Below are 26697 nucleotides of genomic sequence, written 5' to 3' on the forward strand. Positions count from 1 at the left end.
TCCAACTCACTTAGTCACCAAAGTCCCTTTGAGCGATATAGACTGCCCAAAACTCAACTACCCAATGCCCAATCCAGAGGCAGCAAGGTGAGACTCGAGGCTGATCTTCACGCCGACCAAACTCCCCATCTTTGTCATGTACCGATGAAGCAACAAACATGGAGTATCGGCGCTACGCTACGCTCCGCTGGTACGCTTCGATGACGTCAGTGTTTACCGTTTCTTGTTTCCAGCAACTTCGGGCTGGTTGTTTGACAAGACAACGAAACACTCCACCAAGTCCTGCAGGCCATCAGCTTCCGCCCACCAGCCTCCGAAGCATCAGCACCTCATGCTTCGTGACATACACCGCGCCTCCCTCCAACCCACCTCCTTCTCCAATCGCTCCAAAGTTTTCCCCTTCCAACTCATCAATCAAACACCTCACCTTGGCACCTTCCCACGATCCCTCGTCGTTGGTCCAAAACACCCTCTTGATGCCGACGTTGTGCATAAACGACAGGCACCTGTAGCAAGGGCGTGAGGCGCGAATTGTGCAATTCGGGTGCGAACGATCATCTGCAAGGTCGTTGCTCCGAGCAAGACGCGGAGGAGCCTTCAGCAGCGTTGTGAGTTCGTCATGGAGGGAGCCGGTTGACACTACGCTCGAATGCGACTTTGAAGAGTCAGATGCGACTCCATCCTCGTTCGAAATTACGTCTGAACAATTGCCCTGTTTTTGAGAGCTCTCACGACTCCGCCTCGGGATGCCTTCTCCAGAGTGGCCCAGCCGAGTGACATACAAGTCAGCACCCACAAGCTTCGGATGCTTCATACGGTCCTTGAGGCTGTGGGTATCATGTCCGGATTGCCCTTTTGGCAGAAGGACATAGTGGTTCTTGGGCGTCTCCTCGCTGGCCAACGACTGACGCTTGGCTTTTGGCTTGCGTGCATTTGTGGTCCATGAAGCGGACGTATGGTGCTGCTTAACCGCAGGCTGATACGAACGACCCAGCTTCTGACCATGACCAGGGTTCTCGTTCTGGTTCTCGTTCTCGTTCTCGTTCTTCAAATGGTTCGTTGCACCCTTGGACGCTGAGCAGGGAGCGTTCAGGCATGAGCTGTCCAAATGGAGAGGCTTCAAAACGCCACTCGTTCGCTTGGGCCTGGCCAGCGCCTTGTTGTTGTTGCTGTTGTTGTTGGTGCTGCTCTTGTTGAACCGCAAGCAGGTCCTTGCAGACGCGCTCAACGTGGGCCTTGACAGCGCTCTGTCGTAGTCGGGATTTGCGTTTGGAAGAACCCGATAGTTTGAAGCACGGTTTTTGGTGGGACACGGTGCTGGCGGCCAGGGTGCTGGACGACGAGAGGGCGGAGTGAATGGCCATCATCTCCGAGTGCATGGACATTGGAGTGTTGGCGTGATGACCGCCGCCCATGCCGCTGACGGTTTCAAACGGGGTAAAGGACTCGGGCGACTTTTTCTTGTCCTTGTGCTTGGACTTTCGCTTCAGGTTGGCAATGGCTGGTCCATCGAGAGAGACAGAGGCAAGGCGGCCCGTCTTCAGGGCGCCACCGTCGTATCCCGGACGGTAGTCGTTGAAGCCCTGGCCGATGACTTTGCCGCCGCGCACGATGATGCAGCCGTGGCGAAAATGCATGGGCGAGAGAGCAGCCTGCTGGAGGCAGAGATTCAGGTAATGATCAGACTTCATGTTGGCGCAGTATTGTAGCTGGGTCGACTTTGACAATGTCTGGTTTGCTGAGAGGTAATCGGAATGGAGCGTGCGATGACTGGCAGTGGTCGCGGAGCGCTGTCTGTGATGCGGAGAGGGTGGCACCGGGCACGGGAGCGCGCGCAGGACCGACAGCCGACGACAAGCTGGACTTGACGCGACCTGCCCTGGCCCGACGGGTGTTTCCTTGCCAGGATGCCCCGCAAACAGCATGCTCATGTCGCGTTTCTGCATTGCATCACATCAAAACGCTATTTGTCCAATTTTGACTGCATGCCGAGTCAAAAGACTCCCAATGTCGCCTCTCCAATACGGCCGATGCACCGGCGACTGGCTGAGGTTCGTTGCGGTTAGATCCAGGTGAAACGGCGCCCCGTGAAGCCTCCCTTTCATCATGGCAAGCAAGCCTTTTCGTTCGCGCAATGCGTCGACATGTTCTGGCCCCCAGCGAGCAGCATTTCCTCAAGCTCTAGAAATGAGCCTTGGTCCCAACCACGTGCCTTTAAACCCAATATAGCCGGCCCGGGCGGTCCTCTCGGTCCAACGCTTTTCACTTCATTTCATCCCTTTCTCCTGGCTCCCCCGCTCCCTTTCCCTCTCCCTTCACCACCGCCGCCGCTCGAGAGACGGAAGAAACCCACTGTCGCGCCGTCTGGTACCGTGGCGCAACCAAGGCCTTCCGAGTCCCTCTCCCCCCCGTCCGGCGCGTCAACCTTCCATGCCATCCATCACCCCGCATATGGCACTGCGCCGAAACAACACTGATCAGCCCATCTCGGAGAGCCGCTTTCGCGAGGAGCTGGACGAGACCCCGGACAGCTCGCTATCGTTCGAAAAACACCAACCCCCCGCCCAGCAGCGAGCACGCCGCTACTCGCTGCCATCCGACGGACAGCCCACGCCCGAAGAAGGAGCAGGAGGGTCGCCGCCGTCGCTCGAAAAGGCCGCGGGCCGCGTCAAGAAGCTGGCGCTGCGAGCCGGCTTCAACAGCGCCGAGGCCAGCCAGTCCGCACCGCCCAGTCCCGGCGCGGGCAGCAGGTCCCCTCAACCACCACTCAGGAAACCCAAGAACCCAGGCATCATCGTGGCTTCTCCCGGCGAGGACCAAAAGCCCGAGCTGGCCCCGATCCACGAGCGCGATCGGGGCGCTCCGCCGCCGGCTCTCGACCCCATGACGGGCAATTTCAAGAGGCCAATGACCAGTCTGCTCCCGGACGCGTCGACCTGGGTCAATCCCGACCGCGACGGCTCCAACGGGCACCCGCCGCGGCCAGCGACCGCGCTGTTCAGCGGGCCCGGGGGTGCAGGTTTCGGTGGGGGGCTTGAACGAGGAGGAGGGCGGCCGCAGGGAAGCGTGCGCCAGCAGGCCGTCAACATCCTGATGCGCGACTACTCGGACCTGATGGTGGAGAGCAAGCTGCGGCTGCTGAGCGCGCTCGAGACGGAAGAAAAGTGCGAAATCCTCGTCGCCACGCGTGGCGAGTGGCGCCGCATCTACCTGCACAGCCTGATCGTCGAGCAAGCCATGAGCGAAAAGGACGTCGTCATCCAGTCGGCCGTGCGCGGCTTGAAGAAAGGTCCAGATAAGGGAAAAAGCACTTAGATCCCCAGGCCGGCTTTGCTAACCTTTGGTCTTTTTTGGTTCCGGCTTGCAGCGGGCTTTTTTCAGGTTTCTTCTTCTTCGCCCGTGGACGCGCCTCCGCCGCCCAGCCAGTCGCAGCAGCAGCAGCAACCTCCCCATACCCAATCGCATTCTCAGAACCAGTCGCAGCAGTCTCGGCCTCAGTAGCTCAGGAGAATTTCGCGTCGTAGAAGCTCGGCGACCGGTGCTGGCAGCGGTCTTTTGGGACGCGCTCGACCTTCCTTCTCGATTCAGTACTTGCTCTTCGTTTGCAGCGGTGGCACAGTCTGTCATTTTGCTTGCCAGCCAGGCACATGTGGCCTTGTTTTTGCACCTTCTATTATTACTCTAGTTCTCGTTGTAAGTCCCTGTCCGGTCGACCAAGGACTATGACGACGCAGCCAAGAGGTTCTGATTGTTGAAATTCTGGCGCAGTATTGCACATAAACCATTTAGATTCACGGCAGGGGCCTACAACCCGCCGGCAGGCATCACTTGTTTTACATATCAAAAGGCCAACACAAACAGGCCACACTCAACATCCAACAAATATCATTTGCATTTCAACAACATGTTCCGCTTTCTCCTGGCAGAGATATCGCTAATGTACAGTATAGAAAGAAAAGCCTCATTGCTCACACAACGCATTTCCTTCCCAAACGCGCCATGCAGAGTACTTTCAGGTGTACCGGGGGTATCATTGTTCCCAAAAACAATTCAAAAATAAAACGCCTCGTTGCTCACACGGCTGGCCGTTGAGTTGACGGCCAGCCATGCAGAGTCCGCCTCAAAACATGCCTCATTGCTCACACGGCGGGGCGGTGCCGTGCAGAGTACAAAGGAAAAAACTGGTCTACCCGGGGTATCATTTTTCTTTCTTTGGTCGTTCGATTTCGTGTCGTTTCGTGGCCTCGTTGCTCACGCGACGTCCTTCCCCTTTACAAGAGAAGGACGCCACGCAGAGTCCGAAAAGTTGCGATCACTCGCCAGAAAAAAAGCAATGGAAGAGAGGGACTAGGAGGAGGAGGCCGCCGGAGCAGCACTGCGCTCGGCGCAGTACTTGGCGACCTCCTTGCTCAGGCTGGTTTGCTGCAAGCGCACAAGCTCCATGATCTCGGCGGTGCCGGGTTCATCGGCGCAGTACTGCTCGACTTCGACCATCTGAGCCAGGACGGCCTGGAGCTGGTTGGGGAGCCACTGCATCACGCTGTTAGTTAAAAGGTTTCGTTGGCGCGGGTCAGAGCTTGCGATTGACTTACGGTGACGATGGGACTGCCGCCGGTGGCCGTCGGGTGCGCAGTGTGCTTGAGAATGTACTCACGCGTGAAGCACCAGTGGCGCCAGCGGAACTCGCGCACAAAATTAACGGCACGCAGGTACAGTAGGGCCGACTTGGGGTCACGCAGGGCAAAATCCTTGAGGTTGGCCATTTCGGCATAGTCCTTGACGGCCTCGAGGAACTCGCGGTGGTTTCCCGGGCGGTACTGGCGAAAGTCCTTGAGGATCTCGGTCAGCGGCGTGTCTGGCATGGAAATCTGAAGCAGATTGTCGCAGAGCGGAATCTATGAAAGACGTGGTCAGCCAGCAAGATCAAGGGAAAGAGCAGGGCCAAGGGAAATACCATGCTGTCATTGGCTCCAGACTCGCCACGGAACGCCATTGGCTCGTCGCTGACGCCTTCGTACACGACGCCGTTGGGGAACATGCTCTGGCTGGTGATGCCAAAGATGAAGGTGCGGAACGTCACGTAGCCGCTCGGCTTGCTCTTCTTCCACATGGTGTCCATGACGGCATTGATCTTTTGAAGAGCCTGGAGCATGTCGGCCATGCCGTCGTCGAACTTGGCGCGCTCGCCGCCAAGGGCGCCGTTGAGAGCATCAACGGCGCCCTTGACCAGCTTGCCCGAATGCCTGACCATGGCGATGTGCACGAGCACGAAGCCGGCCTCGTCGGACGTCGAGTCGAGCCCCTTTTCAAAGGCCCGGACCAACCGCAGGTTGTCGTACTCGAGACCCTCGGCCGGGTTCTCGAGGCGGTAGTTGTACAGGGCATAGGAGCCCGCGTACTCCATGAATGGCTTGAAGCCAGCACTGCCAAGCGTCAGTAACCAACGGCCGATTCGACGTGTGATGTTTGAAGTAGGAGAGGGAGGAGGAGTAAAAGAGATGGGAAGACGACATACATTTCGGCAACCTTGGTCATCGGCTTCGCAATGGCAGCCGGCAGCCGCTGCCTCCCCAGACCGTAGCCGTCCTCGCCGCGGACGAAGCGCTCATGGCACGGCTCGAGCAGGTACGCGCTCAGCAGGAACGAGTAGTCGCGGTACACGGCCGTCATGAGCGCCGCGTCGTCGCGGTACTTGTCCACCTCGGCGCTCAAGTCGGGCAGCTCACGCTCGACGGCCTCACCCAGCTTGCCCTGGGCCAGCAAGCCCGGGGAGCCGTCGGCCTTGACGATGGGCATGCGCGACAGGAGCGACTCGAGCGGCGCGAAGCCGGCCGGCAACGTGGCCGGTGGCTCAATGCATGGCAAGAAGCCGCGGTGCGAGGAGACGGTGAAGGGGGGAGTGGAGGCATCAATGGGAGTATGAGGGTTGAGAAGGGGGAAGGGGAAGACAGGGGGAGCAGGGGCCGGCGCCATTGCGAAGCAAGATGTAGTCGATGGTTTTGTTTGAGACGAACAAGTTGAGGTTCCAAAAGAGCAGAGGAAGACTGGAATTGTCCGCGGTGCGGTGGAGAGAAGAAAGAAAAAGAGAACTCCAAGCCATGGCGGTGGGGGACTCGAGCTGCATATATAGATCGAGGCCGGAATCAATCCGGCCTCAAAGCACAACAATTCCGGCCTCTCTTGTCAACCGTCCTGCACCCATGAAGATCCCCCGACTCGTATCTACACGCACCCTAGCGGCGCCCTCCCTTCGGTTCCTCTAGGGTAGGGCCCGGTCCGTTCCCTTTCCTCTCCCAAGTGCCTTTTGTCAGTGGTCCGCCGGCTTGACAAAGACCCGACACCCAGTGACTGCACCTTTCACGTACGTAATCGCTCGTGCTTGTCCAGCACCGTTGCCCATCCGTTCTCCTCCGCCGCCTTTTTTGATGGACTTGCAGTGGATGACGGCCGTGTCCAACATTTGTGCACGCTGTTTTGCAGCTTGCTTCCTCTAGTCGCAGGGCTCACACCATCAGCGGGAATGCTGCCCGCGCATTGGCTGGTTTGTCCGACTAAAACACCTTGCTTTTGTCCTTATCGCTGCTCGTTGCTGCCGTCTGATAGCAGCCATCTGCGACGGTGCGTGCGCTCACCTTTCGGGCGACGAAGCTCCAGCGGAATAGCGCGAAGCGTTGAGGAGCTTAAATTTCCGCTGGATGAGCGAGCGGTGCGGATATTCGTCCTATTGGTTCCGCTTCCACACCGTCGACTCCGCACCGCCGCGCCCGCCGCGTCGGTCCATGGATGCGATGTGATGTGACGCGTCTTTATCTCGTCTCGGACAAGGCGGTCCCAGGGCACAAGTTGCTGGGCTGCGAGGTCAGCTGGGTGGCTGTGTTGGCAAAGAACAATGGCAGTTTCTCTTCGGCTGTGGTCGCGCCATCCAATCAGAGCGCTCCAATTTCCGCAGCTCATCACTCAACTCAAGCCTCTTCTCGTCCACGCACGCACCTCAAGCTCGATTCGTCTATTTGCTGTCCAGGCTGTTGGTCATATCCGCTCCATTCCTTCCAGTAGCGCTTCTTCGGCGACCAGCAGACGAGGAATGCGAGCGAGGCTTGGGCGCTTATCGTCGGCTCTGCTCTGATAAGACCCCGGAATCCGTAAAGCAAACGAACGCTCCGTGATAGGGCAGAAAGATTGCCAGGTCGTGTCCGAGCGACGTGCACGCGCATCTCGAGCGAACGGCCAGAGCGCGGCACTTGTGGTGGATGGTCGGGTCCATGATTGGTCTGAAGGTGTGCAGATGACCGCATGCAATGTATCGTGCCGTGGTGTACCTACATTTCTCATTGCCGGTCAGATCTGTGTGCCACAGCGTCAAGCGGCAGCATCGCCGGTGAAAAGACGGCACTGGTGTGGTGTTTGACGCGCCATGATTGGTCGATAGGTTTGATGTTTGGGATGGTCGCTGGCTGCTTGGCTTAGCTTTGCGGTGGATTGGCGATACGGAGCGACTAGATGGTGTTTGACCAGTAGCGGTGTTGGCGGAAAGCGGTCCCCTAGGATGCGAGTAGTCCAACACCAGGCTAGATCTCACGATGTAAGCTCATCGGCTTGCGAGGGCGGGATCCCTAACGGCTCATCATGTTGTAGTGGGCTTGGACCTGCCCGAAAAGTGCGGAGGATGACGGCAGGAGTCTGCATCTTCGCCTATTCCGACAGGTCAAGACTAACTTGGCCGTGTCCTCGGAACCGGATCTGGTAGGCGAATGAGGCTCCAACAGCCCGACCAGCTGTCTCATAGTGGGCACGCGAGCCTTCAGCCTTATTTTAGCCACACGATGAGCGGCGTTTCCGGCTTGGTACCCAAGTACCCTGCGCCGGGCAGGAAGTGCTGTCAGAAAAAAGTCATCCCTGCTTCAATGTCACGCACGCACGCACGCACGCACGCACGCTTCAACTAACGGTCGGTCTGCTCTACCGACACTAGCGCCGGTGGCTCCCACTCCATGTCGCGTGGCCGCCACGCTGCTCTGCTCATCATGCATGGCGCTACCATCATGATGACCCAGTCGGACATGGCCTAGATAGAGCGATGCGCCTCGACGCGACGTGGACGCGAAACAAGTGCAGAAAGAGGGACAACAGGGCGGAGCCTTTGTCGCGGGAATGCCTGAAATGTGGAAGGCGTGGGCGACTCGTAGCTCGGTTGGGCTTTTTGGAATGCAGCGAGGCGTTGGCTGGTTTGGCCACGATGGCCTCTTGCGCAAGTCTAGGTCGGGCTTTGGAAGTGGTGACGAAGGAGAAGTGGCGACCAAGCTGCTTGAACCCAAATATATTTTGGTGGTGGAATCATGGAGCAACCCTTCCGCGAGCCGAGAAAACGAGAATGGCGCAGGGATTGCGCAGCAACGAGATAACATGGTGGGAGGTGTTGAGTTTTGCGGACGAAAGGGCTTTTGCGTGCCTCGTCGGGGTTTCCAAGGGGCGAGGTCGAGTTTGGCTCTGGAATGGATCAGGGGCTGGAGGAGGACGTCACGGTGATATCAATCTGTGGCGCCCCAGGGCGGACGGGGATAAGCTTGATTTTGGCAGTGCGCGTGGGTGCCGTGGGTTATTGGATTGGTGTGGCTGGGCAATGCCAATGCCAATGCGGGCGCCACACGACGCGCGAGAGGGCATGGAGGACGAATGAAACGCAGAGGGTTGCGATAAGGACAGGTGTGCGCACCGATGCCGCTCCCCCGCAATCGCACATGTGCATGGTCCGGACCCCACGCGTCAGAGTCGCGTTGGGGACGTCAAGCCGGGGCACGCCTCACCTCACCCACCGAAGCTTCGGGAAGGGCGGCGGAATGCCCGACAGAAGGGCGCGCGGCCTAGGCTCCGGGCGCGGGCGCGATGGCGAGGGCGAGGGCGCAAAGCTAGGTGTCGGCTGCGCGTCGCGTCGGGCAGCGAAAGCGAAAAGCGACAGAGGCGGAGCAGTCGGGACATGGAGCAAGGTAGAGGTCGGTCGACGGATGGGCTTGGTGTTTCAGCAGGGTCAGAAAAGCAGCTGCACCGAGGGACGAGAGACGAGGGACGGATTGGCCGACCGCGCCTTCCCTGCCGGCCGCGGGCGCGTAGCAGCACAGCAGTCTTACGGTAGTCTTGCAACGTCTTAGTCGAGCTGTAATCCGTCCACCGCGCCGGCCTGCGGAGCTGCAGCGACAGCGAGAAAAGACAACAACTGGAAAAGACAACAACAGTCAGTCATAGACGCCGCATGGCCGCAGGCTTTGGCGGGTGGCAGTGGCAGTGGCAGGGCGCCCGTGGTCGACAAAGCGCCGGGTGCATGTGTGGCGCTTTGACTCATGGGGCGCGGGCCCCGGTTCGGGACTAGCGCCAGTCGGGCGAAATTGGGCTGCGCAAGGCCGTCGTGCTTAAATACCTCGCTCCCTCCGCCCTCGTCGCTCGCCCGCCTTCCTGAACCTTTTCCCATTTTCGGTTGTTCGACGCCACACCCCCGTCCGTCAGCCAACATCCACCCCACCCCCATCAGTGCACTTGACGATCCACGATCTGAAAGCTTGCACTCCCATTTGCCTGCCCGACAAAGCTTGCAACTAGCGACTCTTGCGCGCTGCGCCGCTCTCTTGGTACCACCACCGGTCCTGCGACTGTGCGCATCCAGGCCCGCCGCTCGGTCCACCACTCCGCCCTCCCTCACCTCCCTCCACGACACCAGAGGCTTGCTGGCCTCGCTTCTGAACCTGTCGCGACCTCGTTCCTGATACTGCGCCGTCGACGTTGATCCGCTCGCGACCGGCCATCAACTCCATCTTGATTTCTTGGCATCGACTGTAGGGGAGGCATTTAGTTGTTCATCTCCCACTCACGGTACGGCACTGCATCTGCTCCAGGACGCCCATCCCGCCTCAAGAGCATCCTCGTCCAAACCGGCCATTGGTTTCGCCGTTCCGACCGCCTGAATCGACCTCGACGCCGCCGCCTCAGCGACAGCACAACCTCTCCACACCCACACCTCTACACCCCCCATCTCGTGAAAAGACAACCGCTATCATGGATTCGCTCACTACACACCCGTCCAATGCGACCCAGGCCAAGGCCTTCACTGCGCCTGGCAGCTTGTCCTTCCCCGGTGGCGCCGGCGACTTGACTCCTCCCTCTTCGGAGAAGGATGTCCAGCAGAACAAGCCCGCTGACAATGCTGGCAACCCCGCCAACGCTGGCGCAGGCGCAACGCCCGCTACGCCCGCCGCTACCCCCGGTGCCGCTGCCAACGGCGTCTCTGGCATTGTGCCTACGCTCCAGAATATTGTGTAAGTCGGCAACGGGCAAGATCACGGCCAAGCGGCTAACGCAGGCAGCGCCACGGTCAACCTCGATTGCCGCCTTGACCTCAAGACCATCGCTCTTCACGCTCGCAATGCCGAGTACAACCCGAAGGTACTGGCTTCACGTCAGCTTCTTGGTTCTTGATGTCTTACTGAACTTTTGGCTCTAGCGTTTCGCGGCCGTGATCATGCGTATTCGCGAGCCCAAAACGACCGCGCTCATCTTCGCTTCCGGCAAGATGGTGGTGACCGGCGCCAAGTCTGAGGACGACTCGAAGCTTGCCTCGCGCAAGTACGCGCGCATCATCCAGAAGCTCGGCTTCAACGCCAAGTTCACAGACTTCAAGATCCAGAACATCGTGGGCTCTTGCGACATCAAGTTCCCCATCCGTCTGGAAGGCCTCGCCAGCCGCCATCACAACTTCTCGTCTTACGAGCCCGAGCTCTTCCCGGGTCTCATCTACCGCATGATGAAGCCCAAGATCGTCTTGCTCATCTTCGTGTCGGGAAAGATCGTGCTCACCGGCGCCAAAGTCCGTGAAGAGATCTACCAGGCCTTCGAGCTCATTTACCCTGTGCTCTCAGGTAGGTTTCTGCGTTTCTTCGCCTTGACAGGTGCTAATTTCTTTGTCAGACTTCCGCAAGTCTTGAGCGCCTGGCGACCACATCGTTGAGCTTTGCAACTCACCCAATGACGCTACCCTGCTGTCTGAGATGCTCGCTCTTCGGTTTGTATTAGTATACCACACACGGGACGTCACTGGACGCCCTTCACTTCACTCTTCCTGAACTCCCGCAGAGGGATGGTCACGGTTTCGACTGCTTTTCAATTGCGTCTTCTGCTTCTTTTGCGGCATTGCATGGTGTTATGGTGGGCTCTGCTTTACACCCCTATGCTTTCACAAGTCTTATGGGTTCCTGATAAAATTTCCTTCTCGTTGACACTACACGTGCGTCTTAGAGGTTGCCACCCCACATCGGAGGCGACGATGGGACGATCGGGGCATGCAAGGCTTAATTTGATTGCGTTGGCGGGAAATTGAGGAAGGCCTCTCCCCCTGGTCATGAACACGACAGGAGGATGAAGTACTCGATCACAGCGGGTGGGTATGACGACGGATGACTTTTTGCGCGCTTTTCTCTTTCTCTTTCGCTGAGCCTGGGTGTATGGCTGCCTATGAGAAGCCATGGCTCTTGAATTTCTTTTCTTCCTTTGGGTCTCCTCCAACATCAAGATCGCGCCCGGCCAGTTGATGATTGATCGTCCTGTTCGGGTGCTGGGGGTTTCCTGGGCGTGAACACTTGGTACACGCACACAAGATCAAAAAAACTGAACATGAAAAGGTCGTGTTTTGGCGGCAATACGTAGAGATAGCTGTGAGGTAATTTCTACCTATCAATTGAACAACCTCCACGACTGAACTTCATTCTCCGATTCAATTTGATGAATCTCTTCTGCCCGCTCACAAGCAAGCCACCACCCACGCCACTGACGGACGTCTCTCGTCTTCCCTGCCTCTCTTTCCCGTTCCAATCTCATTCGGTCGTACGCGCGTCCGTATACAGGCGAAAATTTTCCCTGTCCTTGTCCCTGTCCGCCGCCTCCGCCGCCTCCTTTCTCGTTTGGCCGTTTTTCCCTTGCGCTTCCATGCCGGGCCACGCTGCACGCGAGAGCGCCACTGCCCGCCTTCCTTGCATCTGTACGGCTATCCACTATCAAGTGTTTCCTGTTTCCTCTTTGCTTGCTCTTTGCTTCCTTCGCCCTATGCATGTACATACATACAGTGCAGTGTGTACGGAGTGTGTATCACTCACTCATGCATCGTACCAACCCATCTCATCTACCTTGCATGTCCTCGCACGCGTGTTGTTGGCTGGAAGTGAATGTCGTGTGCCCTCCTCCCTGCACGGTGTCGCGTCAATCGCATCTCCTTCCCCGTCCCCATGCAGACACGCATGTCCGCCCATGTCTTGCGATTGTTTTTGCCTGTCGTTTTGTGGTGGGTGGATTCCGCCGTTTGTGTGCTCGCCCCTGCATATGTCACATTATTACGCATGTACAGGTAGGCAAGTACGTTTGCATCGGACCAAGGGACCAATCGAAGAGCAACCATCCGGCGGAGTGGTTGGTTGCTCGGGGGGGGCTTGTTTGTTTGATATGCATCATTATGGATGATGGACAGGCTGAAGGCAGTCAGGCAAACGCATTGGTTGGCTGCCCGCCGCCGCCGCCGCCGCCGCCGCCGCCGGCCCCTTAGACTTGCATACATGAGGCATGATGATCGCCGCTGCATGACGGCAGAAGGCATATGGTAGGTAGGCTGCGGTGACTTGAGTTTTAAACGTCGCTCTACGGAACGCCGCTGGAGTGCATGCATGCAGTGCATGATCCCATGGACGGTCGACCGGTCAGACAGACAGTGAGAAAGAGAGAGAGAGAGAGGGAGTAAGAGGCCGAGGCGCGTTCAGCGCGCTGCGGCAGGACACAACAGAGTTGTTGAACGCCTTTGCTGCAGTGATTAAGACGACGCGGGAACAAACCCTCTTTCTCTTCCTCTCGCCGACACAAACGTCAAATCCGACTGCTGGATACGAAGAGACTGGAAAACAAAATCTCCCGGCGCAACGTTATGCACACGCCGTGTGTATGTACAAACGGAACAACGGAACAGGGCAAGCAAGGCAAAGTCAGGGGCGATGCGCAGCAGCAGCAGCAGCGAGCGGGCGGGGAAACGGGAAACGCGAGATGCAGGCCGTACGGGATACGGCACGTGTGATACATACCTATGCGAGCGAGACGAGACGAGACGAGACGAGATGCAAAGTGCATGACACGCAGCTGTCTGGTTGGCCGGGCTGGTCCGAATCTTGGATTATGGGCGGCGTGTCTACGTATCCATGCATGTCGGTGAGTATGCGCAGGCCAACCACAAGCCCTTTCTCAACGTCGGCCTTGACCGTTGATGCTGGAGAGGCAAACAGACAAAAAAGAAACAAGGAGTGACGGCGAGAGATGTGCACCAGGACAAGGATCAAGAGCAAACGGTCAACCAATCCCAGTGCACGCCTCGCCTGCACCCAATTGCGCACCAGACGGAGCGCGCAGCGAGCGAGCAAACGGAGTTCGCCGCCCGGCAAGAAAAGACTCCCACGACTCCAGGCAGCGCAGCGGTGGCGCAGCGTGGCGGCAGGGATGGCATCTCGAAAGTGGACGGTCACCACCCACCAGACGGGCATGATGATGCGTGGCGGCCCCCGTCTGTAGTTGGTTGTTTTTTCTTTTTTTCTTTTTCTCCGTTTTTCCAGATGTTTCTTTTTTGGTCCTTCCAGTCCTTCTAGGGCTTTCTTTCTTTTGTTTCCTGATCCATGTTTCTTCCGAGTCATTGTTTCTTTTGCGAGAGGCACGAGGGCGAATGGGGTAGCGTGGCTGCACGGCCTAAACGTCTGTGGCGGTGGGCGTGGGTGTGGGCGTGGGCTCGTTGGTTGGACTTGTTGCTTGATTTGTCGAGGCACATGGAGATGACGCCTTGTAGTTGGGTAGGTCGGGATGGTCTCGTGTTTGTTTTGCTGAAGAAACAGCGGTGTCGGCTCGGGTGTGGACAAAATTTCTACGTGTCTAACGCGCTCTAGATGAAGAAGGAAAAGAAATGCAATGCCGCTCAAGTGCGCCGGTGCTGTGAAAGTGAAGAAACATTTCCGTCCAATTGTCGAAAGATTGCAAGCTTTTGTTCCGTCCAAAACAGAATCGCCACCTTCCTCTACAACTTTGCCTTCCCACCCTTCTTGTACTCCTCTTCCAAAATCATGCCCTGCGGCCCACCCCGGCTGCCGTCCAAGTTCCACTCCTCCTCCTCTGGCACCCTACGCTCCGGCCATTGCCACTTTTGCTGGAACTCGGCCGGCGTCTGGCCCTCGATGCACTGTACAATGATGTCGCCAATGACGGGCATGAACTTGAAGCCGTGACCGCCGCCGGCCGTGGCGACGAAAAGGCTGCCGTCGTACTCGGGGTGGTAGTCGATGAGGAAGTCGCAGTGTGGCCGGTCGGTGTAGTAGCACATGCGCGTGCCCGCGAATGGCCGCTCAGCAATGGGCAAGGGCGAGAATGACTTGTCGTGGGGAGCAACACCAGGGGGGTAGAGGGAGGTGCAGAGGCTGCGGAGGGCGGCCGTGGCTTCGGCGGGAAGATGCTCAGGGAGAGGAGGGTCAGTGAGATGCGTGCGCGGGATGGATACGGTGATTGGGTTATGGTAGGCCTCTTCTAGGGGCAATTCGGGATGAGGGATGCGCGTTGGGTTGGTGTAGCCGTGACCGTGGCGCGCAAGCTTGATATGGTTGGCAGACGGGGAGATGACGAATAGACCAGTCTCGAGGTTCAGCGGCGTAGGCATCTTCTCGAGGGCGCGCGTTTCCGAGTCGGATATGGTAATGTACGATACCGTCTGTGCTACTGATCTGGCAATGCCGCGAAGATCAAGCAGCGCCGGCGTCCAAGCACCGGTAGCTAGGATGGTGAAGTCGGCAAACAGACAACGCCCATCGTCGAGTAGAGCTCCGCGCACCTTTTTGGGCGACACCGAGTGGTCAATGTCGAGTCGCGAGACGGTTGCTCGCACACGCCGCACGCGCTGCGTGCTCGCAACCTTTTGATTCAAGTAGTGCATGCATTCCTCGGCGTCTCCCCAGCCAGACGTCCAGTTGACGTACCCTTGGACGCCGTTGGTGCCCCCTGTCCCGAGAACGCGGCGCAAGTCGGCCTCGGTCTCCAAAACCTCGATGAGGGGCCTGCCAAAGCCCCTCGACTCTTTTCGCGTCACCTTGGCGTTGGGAGACAGCTTCTTGGCTTCCATATCCAGGACATTCTTCAGGGAATTGATGCCGTAGTTGGTACCCCCCGCACCCGCCGTCACACAAAGTCCAGTTTCGGTGTAGCGGCCGTCCGCGCCCCATTCGGAGGAGCGCCAGAGCTCCTGGGCCTTGTCGGCAAGCGCAGCATAGGCAGGGTCCGCATAGTCGGGACGGATGATACGCGAGGTGTCAATCTGCGGCGCCGCAAGTTAGTTGGTTTCGGAAGCTAGTTGATTGGCCAGGCGCGGGGAGCACTACACTGGAACTGTCGCGCGATGGGAAGCTAGAACGATCTACGAGGGTGATAACCGTGTCTTTGTACTTGGGGTTTGTCGCCAGGGCGTAGGCAGTCGACAGGCCAAAGACTCCTGAGCCAATAATCAGGACGGACGAGGGAATAGGCGGCGTGGCAGGCATGGCGGCAGACGAGGAAAAGAAGCGCAAAGACGACAAAAGACACGCCGCGCAGCAGCTCAATTGATTGAAGAAGAAAGATGACGAGAGAAGAGGCGGACACGGACATGGGAAACTCACGGACGGCGAATCAGCCGCTCTTCCGGCAGTCGTCTGATATTGCAGCGGCCCACAAGTTCTGGGAGCAGGGTTGGTTTGGGTTTTTTCTTTGCTGTGGAGAGCCGCGGGGTAGCGTGAGGACAAGAAGGGTGGGAAAAGGGCGCGCCGCAACGGCCACCGTCGGCATAGAAATGGCCGATGCCGGTCCGCCAGAGCCTTCTACCACTTTCGTGCATGATTTCCGACGCGTCTAACTGAACATCTCGAAACCACCAGCGACTCTCCGTCATGGGTGCAAAGTCATCCCCGCCGCCGCGCAAGCAAAATGCCGTCCCTCCAAAACCGCTACCATTCGCGCCGCGCTCCAAGCCCAAGCCCGTTCCACGTCCCACTGTCGCGTCACCGGCCCGCGCGGCTCCCGAGTTGAGCAAGAACGCTCAAAAGTTTCGTCGCTTTGGACTATGGGGCGCTCTCGCGTGCGCTGCGTTTGGCGGCGCCTACATGGTCCCGCTCGCCGTGTCCATGTTCAACCCCGAATCGCTACCGTATCCCGTTCCGGAAGACGCCTCAGACCGTTACGACCGCACAGCCAAAACATACGACGAGACAGTGGGCGCATCCGAGAAGAGCATCGGCGTGGATAGACTGCGAAGGAAGCTGGTCGGGCAGGCAGAAGGCCACGTACTCGAGGTTAGCGCAGGCACTGGACCAAGCCTGGCGCACTACAACTTCAAGAAGGTGCGCAGTCTGACGCTGCTGGACCAAAGCGCGCCGATGGTCGAAATCGCACGCCAAAAATGGAATGAGTTGAAACAAAGAGACGAAGTTGCTGGCAGAAAGTCGGGCAACGTCGAGTTCAGGGTGCAAAGCGCTTTCGATCCAATTGAAGAACCCAAACACGAAAAGGATGAAAAGGTCGAGGAGCCGGGCAAATTCGACACGGTGGTACAAGCCCACGGGCTGTGTTCGACCGCGCAGCCAGAACGACTCCTCCACCGCCTGGGTCAAGTAGTCACACGCGATGGCAAGATTCTGCTGTTGGAGCACGGGTACAGCTACTTTGGCTGGTTGAACCTTTCACTAGACCGCAACGCGCCAGTGCGCGCAGACAAGTATGGATGTTGGTGGAACAAGGACATTGGGGCAATTGTTCGGAATAGCGGTCTCGAGATTGTCAAGATCAGTAGACCCTGGTATCACTTGGGAACGACGTGGTGGATTGAGCTGCGCCGCAACGTCGAAGCCGAACAGGAGCAAAGGCCACGGATAGAGGCAGAGGTGCAACCCAAAGAGCGAGTCGCGGCCATGGCTCAACAGCAAGAGGCAGGGCAAAAACGCGGATGGTTGTGGTAAGAGCGACAAACGGCCCATGGAGCATCATGACGGAGGGGTTTTAGAGTTGCAATGTTCCAGACCGCAAGGCACCGGGTCGAAGGCCAAGCTTTTGGTTGTCAAGGAAGGTCGACAACAAAGTTTCCGCGGGGATGGAGAGCGGGAAGCAGTCCACGCCCCGTGTTCGTCTGGGGCTTGGCGAGTCGGGGATGGCATTCTGATATCGATGGTGGGTTAAAAGACGATCTCTGCGGCGAAGACGAGTCAGAGAGACTTTGCGGGCTAACCGGCTTGAGCATGAATGATGTGGATGCGCAGTTCACGCCGCGAGCCTGTTGGAGGAGCAGCGTGCCATCCCTGTCTGGGAGTCGTGTCCGACGTCAAGCTGTACGTCAAGTCGCAGGCGGTGGCGTCATGAAGCTAGCTGAGCCACGACGGGAGAGTTGGGAAGAAAGGGCACAGTATTGGCCCATGGCTGGCGTCTAGATGGGATGCAAGAGTCATAGTCTGATGGTGTGGCCGTCGCGGCTTGGGGCGAGGGTGGGGAGGGCCAATCAGGGCGAGGGATGCAAGAATGGAGAGGGGAGCATCCAAGCTCCCTCTGGCTACCCCAAATTCCCCAAACGCCTAAATTAGGGGACCCTTTGTTGCAGCCATGCAGGCACTCTTGTGGCCTGCATATGCACATTGCCAGATTCTCCAGCGGCCAGGCCAAGCGAGGGACCATGCATAAGCCCTGACTCATTGCGCAAACCACGTCGATGATTTGGCCGGCATGCCATTGGCCGCGACGCAGAGGGGGCATGAGAGAGCACTGCATGTGCAAAGAGTCACGGCCAACTGCGTAAGCTGCCGCTGATGGATGGTCGGGCAAAGGGTGGCAAGGGAGGTTTGGCAGCTAGGTTGCAGTTTGATGAGGGCCGCCCTGGCTGCCGGTCAGCGGTAGACGGTAGACGGTAGGCGGGCGGGTGGGTGGTTGACGGGCGCAGGGCCGGGCAACAACAACAATAATTGCCATGAACCTTGGGTACTGTATGAAACCATGCGGCCGTCGTCGCTCGGTTGCAGTTTTTTTTTTTTTTTTTTTTTTTTCTTTCTTCTTTTACAGCCACTGAGCATGGGGCCAAGCCAAATTGCACGGCGGCGGAGTGGCTGCTGGGTCTGCTCGGCTCTTTTGCGCTGGCGCTAGAATCGTCTGCCACCAGCTGCAGTTCCTTCGATGCGTCTTCGTCGGGCCTTTTTGCGGGCCTGTTTGTCACGCACCCACGCACGGAGCGGTGTCGCCGTCTTTGCTGTCGCCGCGTCAGGTCATGTTGGCCGGGGGGCGCAGGACAGACAGGCCGAGGGGGACGACGAAGCGCAAAACAAACAAGGGAAAAAAGCTTCAGGCGACGCACAGCTCTATTTACATTTACATTTACATTTACATTTACATTTACATACGCACCACCAGCGTCAACGGCTTGGCTTGCCCCCGACCGAGGTGCGGGCCATGTTTTCCTGTCGGAACGCTTCGGGCGAGACAGGACCGTGCCTGCTCCGGTCCACCGCAGTGCTGAGATTTTGAGGTGGCCAGCGAGAGAGAGAGAGGGAAAAAATAATCCCAGGGACTAGGCGCTCTACGGCAACCTCTGACGACAGGTCATCGTGGGCCAGCGCCCCCCCTGCTCTCCACTGCGCTGCCGTTGCTAGGTTGCTTGCTTGTTCATCCTCATCCCGACCCGGGTCCTTGTCCTTCCCCTTCGCCCTCTGCTGCCCTGTGAGACCCAAGTTACCTCACCCTCCATCTATCCAGCCTTCTCCCTCTTCCCTCTCACGCCCCTTCAACTCCATCCATCCATACCCAACTCAACCCAACCCAACCCAACCACAACATTTCTCTCCACTTTCTCTCCCACCTCCTCCCCTTTTCCCCTCTCCTCGCCATCTTCAGGCTCCATCTGCGCCTCGCCCGACTTCGCGCCTTGTTTTTGTCTCGGGCTCCTGGTTGCTGGCGACTGCTTTTCGTCCCATTTCCAACCAAGCATTGACGCCCCGCGAGGACCACCTCAGCACCCCATCAACACCACCACCACCACCACCACCACCACCACCACCACCACATCTTCGCATTCAGCTGCATCGCTATCCCGCTGCAGCCTCTGCTCAAACGGCATCTGGTTGCGCATCCGTGTACCAGGTCGCACGCGCCCAGGACCATTCAGGCGAGGAGCGTCTCAAGTCGTGCATTCCACGCCCCCTGGTCGCCACCCAATAGGACCCCTTCCACCGCCTCTCTTGCGGCCTCCATTTCTCTGCAATAGCCACAACAAACGCTCCCTGAGACCTGTCCGACTTGGAAACACTCTCTACAACACCATGCCTTACAACACCCGAAGGAAGTCTCTCTCGCTGCCGATGCTCGGCATCCAGCTACCAAACAGCTCGCGATCGTCATCGCACCGCTCACCGCCCGCCTCGTCTGCCGAGCAACCACCGCAAAAGAAGCAGAAACGCATCCACACGCCTGCCAGCAGCGCGTCACCCTCGCCACAGACCCCGCCCATTTCCAAGGCCCGCACCGACCGCCCCAAACCCGCTGGCCGCGCCGTCGAAAACACGCCGCCACCCTCGCCTGGCGTCGAAGGCGTCCCAAAAATCGACACCGAGGGCATCAACGATGACATTGTCGTTGCCGTCATCAAGCAGTTGGAGGAGACGGGCAATCGCCCCCACCTGCTGAAGGAGCTTGCAGCCGTGCTGTCGACCCAGCTGCCCATCGTCGAGAGGTATGTCTCGGACAATAGCGCTCCTCCACGGTTACTAACGGTACGCAGCTCCGCCAACCCCTCCGCCATCATCTCCTCTCGCTTGACGGGCTACATTCGCCGCCCGTGGACCGCACTATCGCCCTGCCCGGTGGGCAAAGAGCTGGTCGGCACACACCCCAAGCGCATCTACTTCTTCCTCAACACGTGCCCGCACCAGCCGATCCCTGAACCCAACGAGACGTCAGCGGCGGCCGTAGCTCAGGCGCGCATCATCTCGCCGTCGCTCTCCTCGGCGGCAGACGAGTCTGAGGAGGATGAGCGCGACAGGCGTGCCCGCGTCGCCATGTCGCCATCGCCCGAGGTCGACCTCTCATCGCCAGAACTGGATGATGACAGCGACACGACTACCTTTTCCTCTCACGGCTCCCTGGTGCGCGATGCGACGACCAGCAACATTGCACACAATCGCCGCGCAGCCAGCCCGCCCCTGGAGCGCGACGAGCGCGAATTCACCGCCACGGCCTCATCACTGCAGAAGCGCAGTCGCAGCCAGGAGCAAGAAACCAAACCCGACTTCTCCACCGGTCCACCCTCGTCGTCTTCGAGTAACATCGACGGCGAGGAGAACATGTCAGGAGACGAGCCAGAGAGCGAGGAAAGCGCCGCTGTTCGCAACTCTGAGGCGGCGGCTCTCTTGTTTGGCCAGAGCGTCGAGAGTAACGCCTCGACTGCCACGATGGACTTTGAAGTCAGCAGCCCGGTATTCCGGCCAGTGGACCAGGGTCTTGGCGGCAAAACGGACGCCATGGAAGACGTACGCGTGCACGACGACGACACGTGGGAATGGTCGGACTGGAAGAGTCCAGAAACGGTTGAGCTCGACGAGCTCGACGACCTCCTCGGCGGCTACTAGCTGCACAATCTGATACATTCTGCTCACGGTAAAGGGTTCGGGAAAGCGAGGGCGTTTCAAAAGGGGTCTGGTTGACATTTCGGAGTCTTCGTCTCACCCAACTCACCTCCTGATCTTTTGTGTGCCTCTCAAACTGTCATTTCTTTGGCTGTTTCCTTGTCCTCCAATTTTCCGCTTCACGGCCTTGGGAACGAGCGGTCGGTGCATGATGTCCGAGTTTTCTGTTTGATAGGCGTTTGCAAGGAGACACAGGGTTGCTCCTCTCGCCAATTTTCTGTTGTGGGCGTATGTAAGAAGGGGCGGTCACAAGAAGCAAGCGCTGATTTGTTGTTGTACGAAATGTAAGATTATGAACGCGAAGACGAGGATGGACCATCATGTAGCCTGGCTGGAGGGAGAGGTTGAGCAGCACAGTGTGTAGAGTAGGCTGTGGTCAACGACTGGCTAGATACACAAAAGTAAAACAGATTGATTCAATTGGCTGCCAAGTCTGACCATGGCCGGTTTGGGCGTCAAGGTGCGAAACAGGGCAACCCGCGGCGGCATGGCAAGCATGCACAGCACGCACGCATGCTAGGGGCAGCGCGGAGACTGAGCGACGGGCCCGGGGGATGCGCGTCCTGGAGATGGGGGCGATCTTCAGGAGCTCAGGTCTGCTCTGCCTCTGTTGTCCACATTCTGGCACGTCAGTCTGCGCTCGCTCGACGCGTCCCGTCGCACGGCATGGAATGAATGAATGTTGGATTGACAGCCACTGCCGCGTCTGCCGCCGGGCGGGCAGGGCCGCTGTCGTGTCGGGTACATGTAAGGAAGTCCTTTGCTTTTCCATGGCCATGCTGAAACGTACGCCGTTGAGCAGGTTTCGAGTGTGTTCTAAGCCGGGCACATGTAAGCGTAAGCACTGGACTGCAGCCCGCCCAGGAGTCAGTCATTGGAAGAGTCAAGCAGTCCAAAGAAAGCAGGAGGCAGGGAGTCGACCTTACCTATGCCATGTGACGTCGACATCTCTTGGGTATTCTGCCCTCACGCGCATCTGGCGCGCTTCGATTCCAGCCAGCCTCTCCCGATCGCCTCGGGCCTGCCTGCATGCTCCTCTCCTCAACTCACTGGCCCTGGTGCGACGACGTCTGTTGTTGATGTGAACGACCACCCACCACCTGCACGACATTCTGCCACTCTCCACTGCCGCCGCCGCCGCCTCCAATTCCACTTCTCCGCATCCAGAAGTGGTCCCAGCCTCCGGCACGGCCGCCGCCTGATCGTCACCATGCCCTCCACCAACCACTCCTCGCACGTCTACCGCACTCGCGACCGCTACGACGACCGCGACGCTGACGAGTACGTCGTCGTCGAACGCCCGGGCAGGAGCAGCTCTCGCATTCGCTACCGCCATCCCTCGCCGCCAAATCACGTCCCCGCCGCAACCCAGTCCATCTCCACAGCCACCAATCCCCGCTCCTCCAACTCCTATCACCGCGAGCCGCCTGTCGATTTTGTCCACCGGGACAGCCGCGAACTGCGCTTCGTGCGAGGAAAAGATGACGACGAACGCGCAGGTCGCGAGATCCGCTTCGTGCGGGAGAGAGACGATGACGAGCGGGAAAGTCGCGAGGTTCGCTTCGTGCGGGAGAGAGATGATGACGGGCGGGAAAGTCGCGAGGTTGAAGTCGTGCGCGAGACGACGCGCGAAGAGCGGGACAGTGCGCGGGAGCGTGAGAGTGCTCTAGAGTTGGCCAGAGAGACGGGCAAGGAGGTTCAGCTGGTGCGCAGTGTGCGCCACGACTCGGACGACGAGCACAAGGACGAGCATTTTTATACGCGCGACGATGGCGTCCTCGTGGTCAGGGCCGCACCCGAGGAGATTGAGATTGTCGAGCAGGTTGTGCCGGTTCCGGTGAGGTCGGACAGGTCCAGGAGGAAGAGCTTGGACATGCGGGGTGCTGATAGTCCTGCGCCGTACAAGAGATTGATTGTTGCGTGCGACGGTGAGTTGCTTTTCCCTTTTATGCTCGCTCGTCGACGCAGTGTTGCGTTCATATTGACTGAGCATTTCCCACACTCAACCACAATCTGTTTCTTCTTTTTGAAAAGTTAGAAACGAGACATTTAGTCGTCATGTTGCATTCTCCAATGCTAATCCCTGCCTAGGCACGTGGCTCAACGCAGACAATGGCATGAACAATGGCGAGCTTGCTATCCCCAGCAACGTCACTCGCTTTTCAAGAGCCATCCGGCCAATTGGCAGGGACGGCATCCCCCAAATCGTCTACTACCACTTTGGCGTAGGATCAAGGGGGAATGTCATCAATCGAGTGGTTGGAGGTACCACAGGCGGTGGTCTCGAGGAAAACATCCGCGAAAGCTACTCATTCCTCAGCAACAATTACACCCCTGGCGATGAAATTTACCTCGTTGGGTTTTCAAGAGGCGCTTTTACAGCACGCAGCATATCGGGCCTCATTTGCGAGATTGGCATCCTCACCAAAAAGGGGTTGGGTGCCTTTCCTGCCATCTTCCAAGACGTCCATCATCGGCGGGATCCGGAGTACAAGGACAAGAATCCGGACATTCCCTTTCCTAACAAACCCAATGCCGGTGACCCCACGTATCGGGAAGAGCTCTACCGCAGAGGTCTCACCCGTCTCGATGTGACGGTAAAGGCGATTGGGGTTTGGGATACTGTTGGTGCGTGCTTTTCTTGGTTCATTCCTCCGCCTCAGATCGTCTTCTAACCATTTGCAGGGGCTCTGGGTACTCCACGTATTGGACTGCTTACTCGAATTGGTCTACAGCCGACGCAAAACAAGGACTCGATGACATTTTATGACACCAAACTCCACAATAATGTTGAACATGCCTTCCAAGCACTGTCCCTGGACGAAAGTCGTTCCGCGTTCGCACCGGCAATTTGGGAGAAACCACGTGGAAACAGGACCATCTTGCGACAGGTATGGTTTCCAGGCGTACATACAAACGTGGGTGGCGGCTACGACGATCAGCAGCTTGCCAACATAACACTTGCCTGGATGGTCTCGCAATTCGAGCCCTTTATCGACTTTCGCATCAAGTACATTCTCGACCAAGACACACAAAATGCGCGTTGGTATTCTCGACACCGCGAGAAACCGAGGCCGTGGTCTTTTGGCGAAATCCCCGATAGCAACAAAGGCATCTACGCGCTCGGCGGCAGCACGACTCGCACCCCAGGCCAGTATTACGCCGTCGATCCGCGCACTGGGCGGCCTACATCGCGGCCCCTCCGCGACACCTGCGAATACATGCACCCGTCGGTGCGCACGCGGCTCCGCCTGGGTGGACCAGGTGTCGAGGACAAGGGGCGCTACGATCCGGAAGCTCTTGACGACTGGCGTCTGGTGGTGACGTATCCGGATCGACGAGGCAGCCGGAGCCGCAGCCACAGCCATAGCCGCACGCGCCGCGACCCGGACGAAATCATCCAAGACTTGGACGCGCCGCCCGACGTGTTTTGGAAGTTGAGGCGCGGCGACGAGGCGCACGTCTCGACGCGCATCCTGCCCGAGGCGCCGCTGCGCAAGCTCGAGCGCGCCGTGGCCGAGCGCGATCCTCGCACCCTCGACTACGTCATGTGGCCGCCGTCGACGGGCAAAGGAGGCGGCCCCTCGAGGCGCGATGGCGGCCGTGGGCGCAGGAAGAGCGGCGCTGCGTCGGAGAGGGATCGCAAGGAGGGGCGCGAGAGGGCGCGCACTCCGCTCGAGTGGCGGAGAAGTGTGGGGTAGGTGGGGTATCCTGCTGGGGAATGAAGGGGTAGGGGTTGGAGAGGTATGACAACATGGGCGTTGTTTGACTTGGAGCAGCGTTGGAAGAGGCGTGGAGTGGGTTAGACTTGGGACTGCACATTACGACTGAAACGACGTGGATACAAGCACTGCTGGGGCTTGCTTGCTTCCTTGACATTGGGTGGATGGATCGTGGGTGGATACAGATCACCTCTTACATGGGTTATTTATGACGATACGGCTCTCCTCTACAAGCACTAATTCGCCATCAATCAATCAATCAATCAATCAATCAGCGAATCATTCGACCTGAAAATCAAGTTCCTAGTGTGCAAGACTCCATGAATGCTCCTCTAATGCGTCCAATTTTCTTGTCTTTTTACTGAATCTTCAGATGCTCAAAGCCGTGAGCCGTCACTTAAATGAGCAGTAAAGCGCAGCAAAGATCTATCAAGCCATCGCGCTTCACCACCTTTCCTCTACTCTAACGCGCGCTTGGCTGCTCCTTGCCCGAAATCCTCATCCTCCCCATGGCTCTTTCCCAGCCACAGCGGAAAACAAAAACAATCAAAGAGGCCAGCCAACACTCACATGTCTGTCGAGGACAACACTCAGGCGCCCTCTCCCAACCTGCCCGTGCAAGGCACCACATGCGCCGACCGTAGTGGACTAGCGTGAGAGCGCATGCAGTATTTAAGACTCTCCCATGGCCCCTGTCCCGACACTGCATCGACAGCGGGCGGCGCGGTCCCTGTCAGGAAGGGAGAGGGCGAAAAGTGCTCCAGTACACTCTGGTTTTGGCGGGTTGGACGCGTTTGATCTTTTCTCTTTTACTTGTGAGTTTGCGTGGTGTCTTGGGGCTTCGAGCACCGTGTGCTGGTGATGTTGTGTAGATGTTATGTAGTGGCATTGTGTTTTGATGTTTAAATTCTTCAATATTATTTCTTTGATGCTGTACACTGGAATAATTCCCTGAAATTCTCATGGGAGCAAGACGAGACGGCCAAGAGCTGCTGGCATTGATTCGCTTTGTAATATAGGGACAGTGAGCGCAAGAGAGAAATTTGTTATTTGCTAGACCACTACCCAACTTGTAGTGGTATTGTGGAGAGAGAATAAGAGTAGAGTGTCACGGTAGGTATCCAAAGAAATAGGACCATCTAGCAACAGCCAGGGAGCTTTCAGTTGCTGCTATAGCTGCGCTCAGGGAGCATCTAACCATCATGGTCTTTGTTAAATTTTATTTTATAGATGAGCGCCGTGGTACCGGGACTTGGTTATCTACTGATCTTACTACTTGACATAAATATGCAGGATGAGTCGGGCGCGGCATTGCTGGATTCTCATCTCTTTACCAAAACAAGAATGGCACACAGAAAGAAGCACTTCGCGATCAGTAACCAGTAAAGACAACTGAGAGCTCCCGGAAATTGCGCCTAACTCACGAGTCTTCTTGGGGGCATGCTGCCTTTCCATAGCCGTGTGTTGTGTTGCGCGATGGATGCGTGGATGCTGAGAGCCGAATAAAGCTGAAAGCTGAGCACAGTGAGCCGTACCACGGAACCAAGGCTTACCACAGGCCGCAAACCATCTTCTTCGTGTTCTCCACCCCCTTCTCCGACGGTCTCCGCCTTTATTCCCGCTCAAAACCCCAAAGCCAGCCCAAATGGTCCCCTTTGGCCCCCCAGCTTCTCCTTTGTCCCGCGACAAAAGAAAATGATGGAAACCAGTTCGTCGATGCTGGATTGGTATCTGGCGCGTTGGCCATGCGTATCCCCAACGCATAGGGACTGCCCGAGGCGTCATTGGCCCGCCATCCCGCCAAATCGACCAAAACCTCCCCCAGGCCGCCAGGACCCACCGCAACCACCACCACGCCCCACAACGGCGCAAAAGCAAAAGAAATGACCACGCCAGGGGTCGAACCTGGAATCTCTTGATTCGTAGTCAAGCGCCTTGCCATTGGGCCACGCGGCCAGTCATTGTTGAGCTACTGAGGGGCTCGGACATCCTACTGGATGTTGTTGCAGAAGAAGCCGTCAGAATACAATATAACCTGGCAAACGGCATGTTCCCAAGGCACTTCAACGCTGCCAGTCAATCTTCGCACAGAGAAAACGCTGCAAGAAAGGGTGGAGCCGCCCGGTGCGGCAGAGTTTTCAGCGCCGAGACAGCCGCCGGACGCAGTCGTCTGTGCGTTTTTGGCCGGCGCGTAGCACCCGGGGATGAGCGGGTCTGCGGCTGGGCAACAGTACGACGGGGCT

At 58.0% G+C, this 26697-nt stretch overlaps 12 protein-coding genes and 1 non-coding gene across 13 annotated transcripts; 8 read left to right on the forward strand and 5 right to left on the reverse strand.

Moving 5' to 3' along the window:
• Positions 1 to 213: 213 nt before the first annotated feature.
• Positions 214 to 1691, reverse strand: J3D65DRAFT_663925 (uncharacterized protein; the record flags this gene model as incomplete). Its single annotated transcript, XM_066802706.1, has 3 exons — positions 214 to 282; positions 428 to 1074; positions 1127 to 1691. 3 exons carry the CDS (start codon positions 1689 to 1691, stop codon positions 214 to 216), a joined length of 1281 nt encoding a protein of 426 aa, XP_066659925.1.
• Positions 1692 to 2253: 562 nt separating this feature from the next.
• Positions 2254 to 3324, forward strand: J3D65DRAFT_32658 (uncharacterized protein). The gene has a single exon (XM_066795381.1). It carries the CDS (start codon positions 2431 to 2433, stop codon positions 3313 to 3315), a length of 885 nt encoding a protein of 294 aa, XP_066659926.1. The 5' UTR covers positions 2254 to 2430; the 3' UTR covers positions 3316 to 3324.
• Positions 3325 to 3889: 565 nt separating this feature from the next.
• On the reverse strand, positions 3890 to 6065 carry J3D65DRAFT_610447 (IDO-domain-containing protein). The gene is made up of 4 exons (XM_066798804.1): positions 5516 to 6065; positions 4955 to 5423; positions 4593 to 4895; positions 3890 to 4530 (listed from the first exon to the last, which is right to left on the reverse strand). The coding sequence occupies exons 1-4, from the start codon at positions 5971 to 5973 to the stop codon at positions 4348 to 4350; spliced, it is 1413 nt and encodes a 470-aa protein (XP_066659927.1). The 5' UTR covers positions 5974 to 6065; the 3' UTR covers positions 3890 to 4347.
• Positions 6066 to 8119: 2054 nt separating this feature from the next.
• On the forward strand, positions 8120 to 9177 carry J3D65DRAFT_32716 (uncharacterized protein). Its single transcript, XM_066795387.1, has one exon. The coding sequence runs from the start codon at positions 8493 to 8495 to the stop codon at positions 9144 to 9146; it is 654 nt and encodes a 217-aa protein (XP_066659928.1). The 5' UTR covers positions 8120 to 8492; the 3' UTR covers positions 9147 to 9177.
• Positions 9178 to 9900: 723 nt separating this feature from the next.
• On the forward strand, positions 9901 to 11086 carry J3D65DRAFT_32751 (transcription initiation factor TFIID-2). The gene is made up of 4 exons (XM_066795395.1): positions 9901 to 10304; positions 10353 to 10431; positions 10490 to 10904; positions 10954 to 11086. The coding sequence occupies exons 1-4, from the start codon at positions 10045 to 10047 to the stop codon at positions 10968 to 10970; spliced, it is 771 nt and encodes a 256-aa protein (XP_066659929.1). The 5' UTR covers positions 9901 to 10044; the 3' UTR covers positions 10971 to 11086.
• Positions 11087 to 11728: 642 nt separating this feature from the next.
• Positions 11729 to 12599, forward strand: J3D65DRAFT_610462 (uncharacterized protein). The gene has a single exon (XM_066798805.1). The coding sequence runs from the start codon at positions 11764 to 11766 to the stop codon at positions 12493 to 12495; it is 732 nt and encodes a 243-aa protein (XP_066659930.1). The 5' UTR covers positions 11729 to 11763; the 3' UTR covers positions 12496 to 12599.
• Positions 12600 to 12707: 108 nt separating this feature from the next.
• Positions 12708 to 13977, reverse strand: J3D65DRAFT_610465 (uncharacterized protein). Its single transcript, XM_066798806.1, has 2 exons — positions 13302 to 13977; positions 12708 to 13227 (listed from the first exon to the last, which is right to left on the reverse strand). The coding sequence occupies exons 1-2, from the start codon at positions 13701 to 13703 to the stop codon at positions 12892 to 12894; spliced, it is 738 nt and encodes a 245-aa protein (XP_066659931.1). The 5' UTR covers positions 13704 to 13977; the 3' UTR covers positions 12708 to 12891.
• On the reverse strand, positions 13860 to 15823 carry J3D65DRAFT_610469 (FAD dependent oxidoreductase). Its single transcript, XM_066798807.1, has 2 exons — positions 15426 to 15823; positions 13860 to 15361 (listed from the first exon to the last, which is right to left on the reverse strand). Exons 1-2 carry the CDS (start codon positions 15582 to 15584, stop codon positions 14078 to 14080), a joined length of 1443 nt encoding a protein of 480 aa, XP_066659932.1. The 5' UTR covers positions 15585 to 15823; the 3' UTR covers positions 13860 to 14077.
• Positions 15824 to 15884: 61 nt separating this feature from the next.
• On the forward strand, positions 15885 to 17229 carry J3D65DRAFT_32912 (S-adenosyl-L-methionine-dependent methyltransferase). Its single transcript, XM_066795405.1, has one exon. It carries the CDS (start codon positions 15969 to 15971, stop codon positions 17031 to 17033), a length of 1065 nt encoding a protein of 354 aa, XP_066659933.1. The 5' UTR covers positions 15885 to 15968; the 3' UTR covers positions 17034 to 17229.
• Positions 17230 to 18147: 918 nt separating this feature from the next.
• On the forward strand, positions 18148 to 18627 carry J3D65DRAFT_610475 (uncharacterized protein). The gene has a single exon (XM_066798808.1). It carries the CDS (start codon positions 18232 to 18234, stop codon positions 18577 to 18579), a length of 348 nt encoding a protein of 115 aa, XP_066659934.1. The 5' UTR covers positions 18148 to 18231; the 3' UTR covers positions 18580 to 18627.
• Positions 18628 to 19204: 577 nt separating this feature from the next.
• On the forward strand, positions 19205 to 20743 carry J3D65DRAFT_32855 (uncharacterized protein). Its single transcript, XM_066795400.1, has one exon. It carries the CDS (start codon positions 19371 to 19373, stop codon positions 20673 to 20675), a length of 1305 nt encoding a protein of 434 aa, XP_066659935.1. The 5' UTR covers positions 19205 to 19370; the 3' UTR covers positions 20676 to 20743.
• Positions 20744 to 22695: 1952 nt separating this feature from the next.
• J3D65DRAFT_610482 (uncharacterized protein) lies at positions 22696 to 24749 on the forward strand. Its single transcript, XM_066798810.1, has 2 exons — positions 22696 to 23360; positions 23418 to 24749. The coding sequence occupies exons 1-2, from the start codon at positions 22850 to 22852 to the stop codon at positions 24431 to 24433; spliced, it is 1527 nt and encodes a 508-aa protein (XP_066659936.1). The 5' UTR covers positions 22696 to 22849; the 3' UTR covers positions 24434 to 24749.
• Positions 24750 to 26338: 1589 nt separating this feature from the next.
• Positions 26339 to 26410, reverse strand: J3D65DRAFT_t13. The gene has a single exon. It is a non-coding gene; the product is annotated as a tRNA-Arg (tRNA).
• Between the last annotated feature and the right edge of the window lie 287 nt (positions 26411 to 26697).

The sequence above is a fragment of the Phyllosticta citribraziliensis genome, assembly GCF_038025025.1.
Source record: "Phyllosticta citribraziliensis strain CPC 17464 chromosome Unknown J3D65scaffold_1, whole genome shotgun sequence".
In the NCBI taxonomy this organism is placed as follows: domain Eukaryota; kingdom Fungi; phylum Ascomycota; class Dothideomycetes; order Botryosphaeriales; family Phyllostictaceae; genus Phyllosticta; species Phyllosticta citribraziliensis.

Bases quoted from the DNA above. Each gene is read 5' to 3' on its own strand.
- J3D65DRAFT_32658 (XM_066795381.1), top strand. From the start codon at position 2,431: ATGCCATCCATCACCCCGCATATGGCACTGCGCCGAAACAACACTGAT.
- J3D65DRAFT_610465 (XM_066798806.1), bottom strand. From the start codon at position 13,703: ATGACTCGGAAGAAACATGGATCAGGAAACAAAAGAAAGAAAGCCCTA. The intron at 13,228-13,301 runs CTGTTTGCCTCT...GCGCATACTCAC, and splicing joins ACTCCTTGTTTCTTTTTTGT to CGACATGCATGGATACGTAG.
- J3D65DRAFT_610469 (XM_066798807.1), bottom strand. From the start codon at position 15,584: ATGCCTGCCACGCCGCCTATTCCCTCGTCCGTCCTGATTATTGGCTCA. The intron at 15,362-15,425 runs GTAGTGCTCCCC...GCGGCGCCGCAG, and splicing joins CATCGCGCGACAGTTCCAGT to ATTGACACCTCGCGTATCAT.
- J3D65DRAFT_610482 (XM_066798810.1), top strand. From the start codon at position 22,850: ATGAACAATGGCGAGCTTGCTATCCCCAGCAACGTCACTCGCTTTTCA. The intron at 23,361-23,417 runs GTGCGTGCTTTT...AACCATTTGCAG, and splicing joins TGGGGTTTGGGATACTGTTG to GGGCTCTGGGTACTCCACGT.
- J3D65DRAFT_32751 (XM_066795395.1), top strand. From the start codon at position 10,045: ATGGATTCGCTCACTACACACCCGTCCAATGCGACCCAGGCCAAGGCC. The intron at 10,305-10,352 runs GTAAGTCGGCAA...TAACGCAGGCAG, and splicing joins CCTACGCTCCAGAATATTGT to CGCCACGGTCAACCTCGATT. The intron at 10,432-10,489 runs GTACTGGCTTCA...TTTTGGCTCTAG, and splicing joins ATGCCGAGTACAACCCGAAG to CGTTTCGCGGCCGTGATCAT.
- J3D65DRAFT_32716 (XM_066795387.1), top strand. From the start codon at position 8,493: ATGGATCAGGGGCTGGAGGAGGACGTCACGGTGATATCAATCTGTGGC.
- J3D65DRAFT_610475 (XM_066798808.1), top strand. From the start codon at position 18,232: ATGCGTCTTCGTCGGGCCTTTTTGCGGGCCTGTTTGTCACGCACCCAC.
- J3D65DRAFT_610447 (XM_066798804.1), bottom strand. From the start codon at position 5,973: ATGGCGCCGGCCCCTGCTCCCCCTGTCTTCCCCTTCCCCCTTCTCAAC. The intron at 5,424-5,515 runs GTATGTCGTCTT...GACGCTTGGCAG, and splicing joins ATGACCAAGGTTGCCGAAAT to TGCTGGCTTCAAGCCATTCA. The intron at 4,531-4,592 runs GTAAGTCAATCG...AGCGTGATGCAG, and splicing joins GCGGCAGTCCCATCGTCACC to TGGCTCCCCAACCAGCTCCA.
- J3D65DRAFT_32855 (XM_066795400.1), top strand. From the start codon at position 19,371: ATGCCTTACAACACCCGAAGGAAGTCTCTCTCGCTGCCGATGCTCGGC.
- J3D65DRAFT_32912 (XM_066795405.1), top strand. From the start codon at position 15,969: ATGGGTGCAAAGTCATCCCCGCCGCCGCGCAAGCAAAATGCCGTCCCT.
- J3D65DRAFT_610462 (XM_066798805.1), top strand. From the start codon at position 11,764: ATGAATCTCTTCTGCCCGCTCACAAGCAAGCCACCACCCACGCCACTG.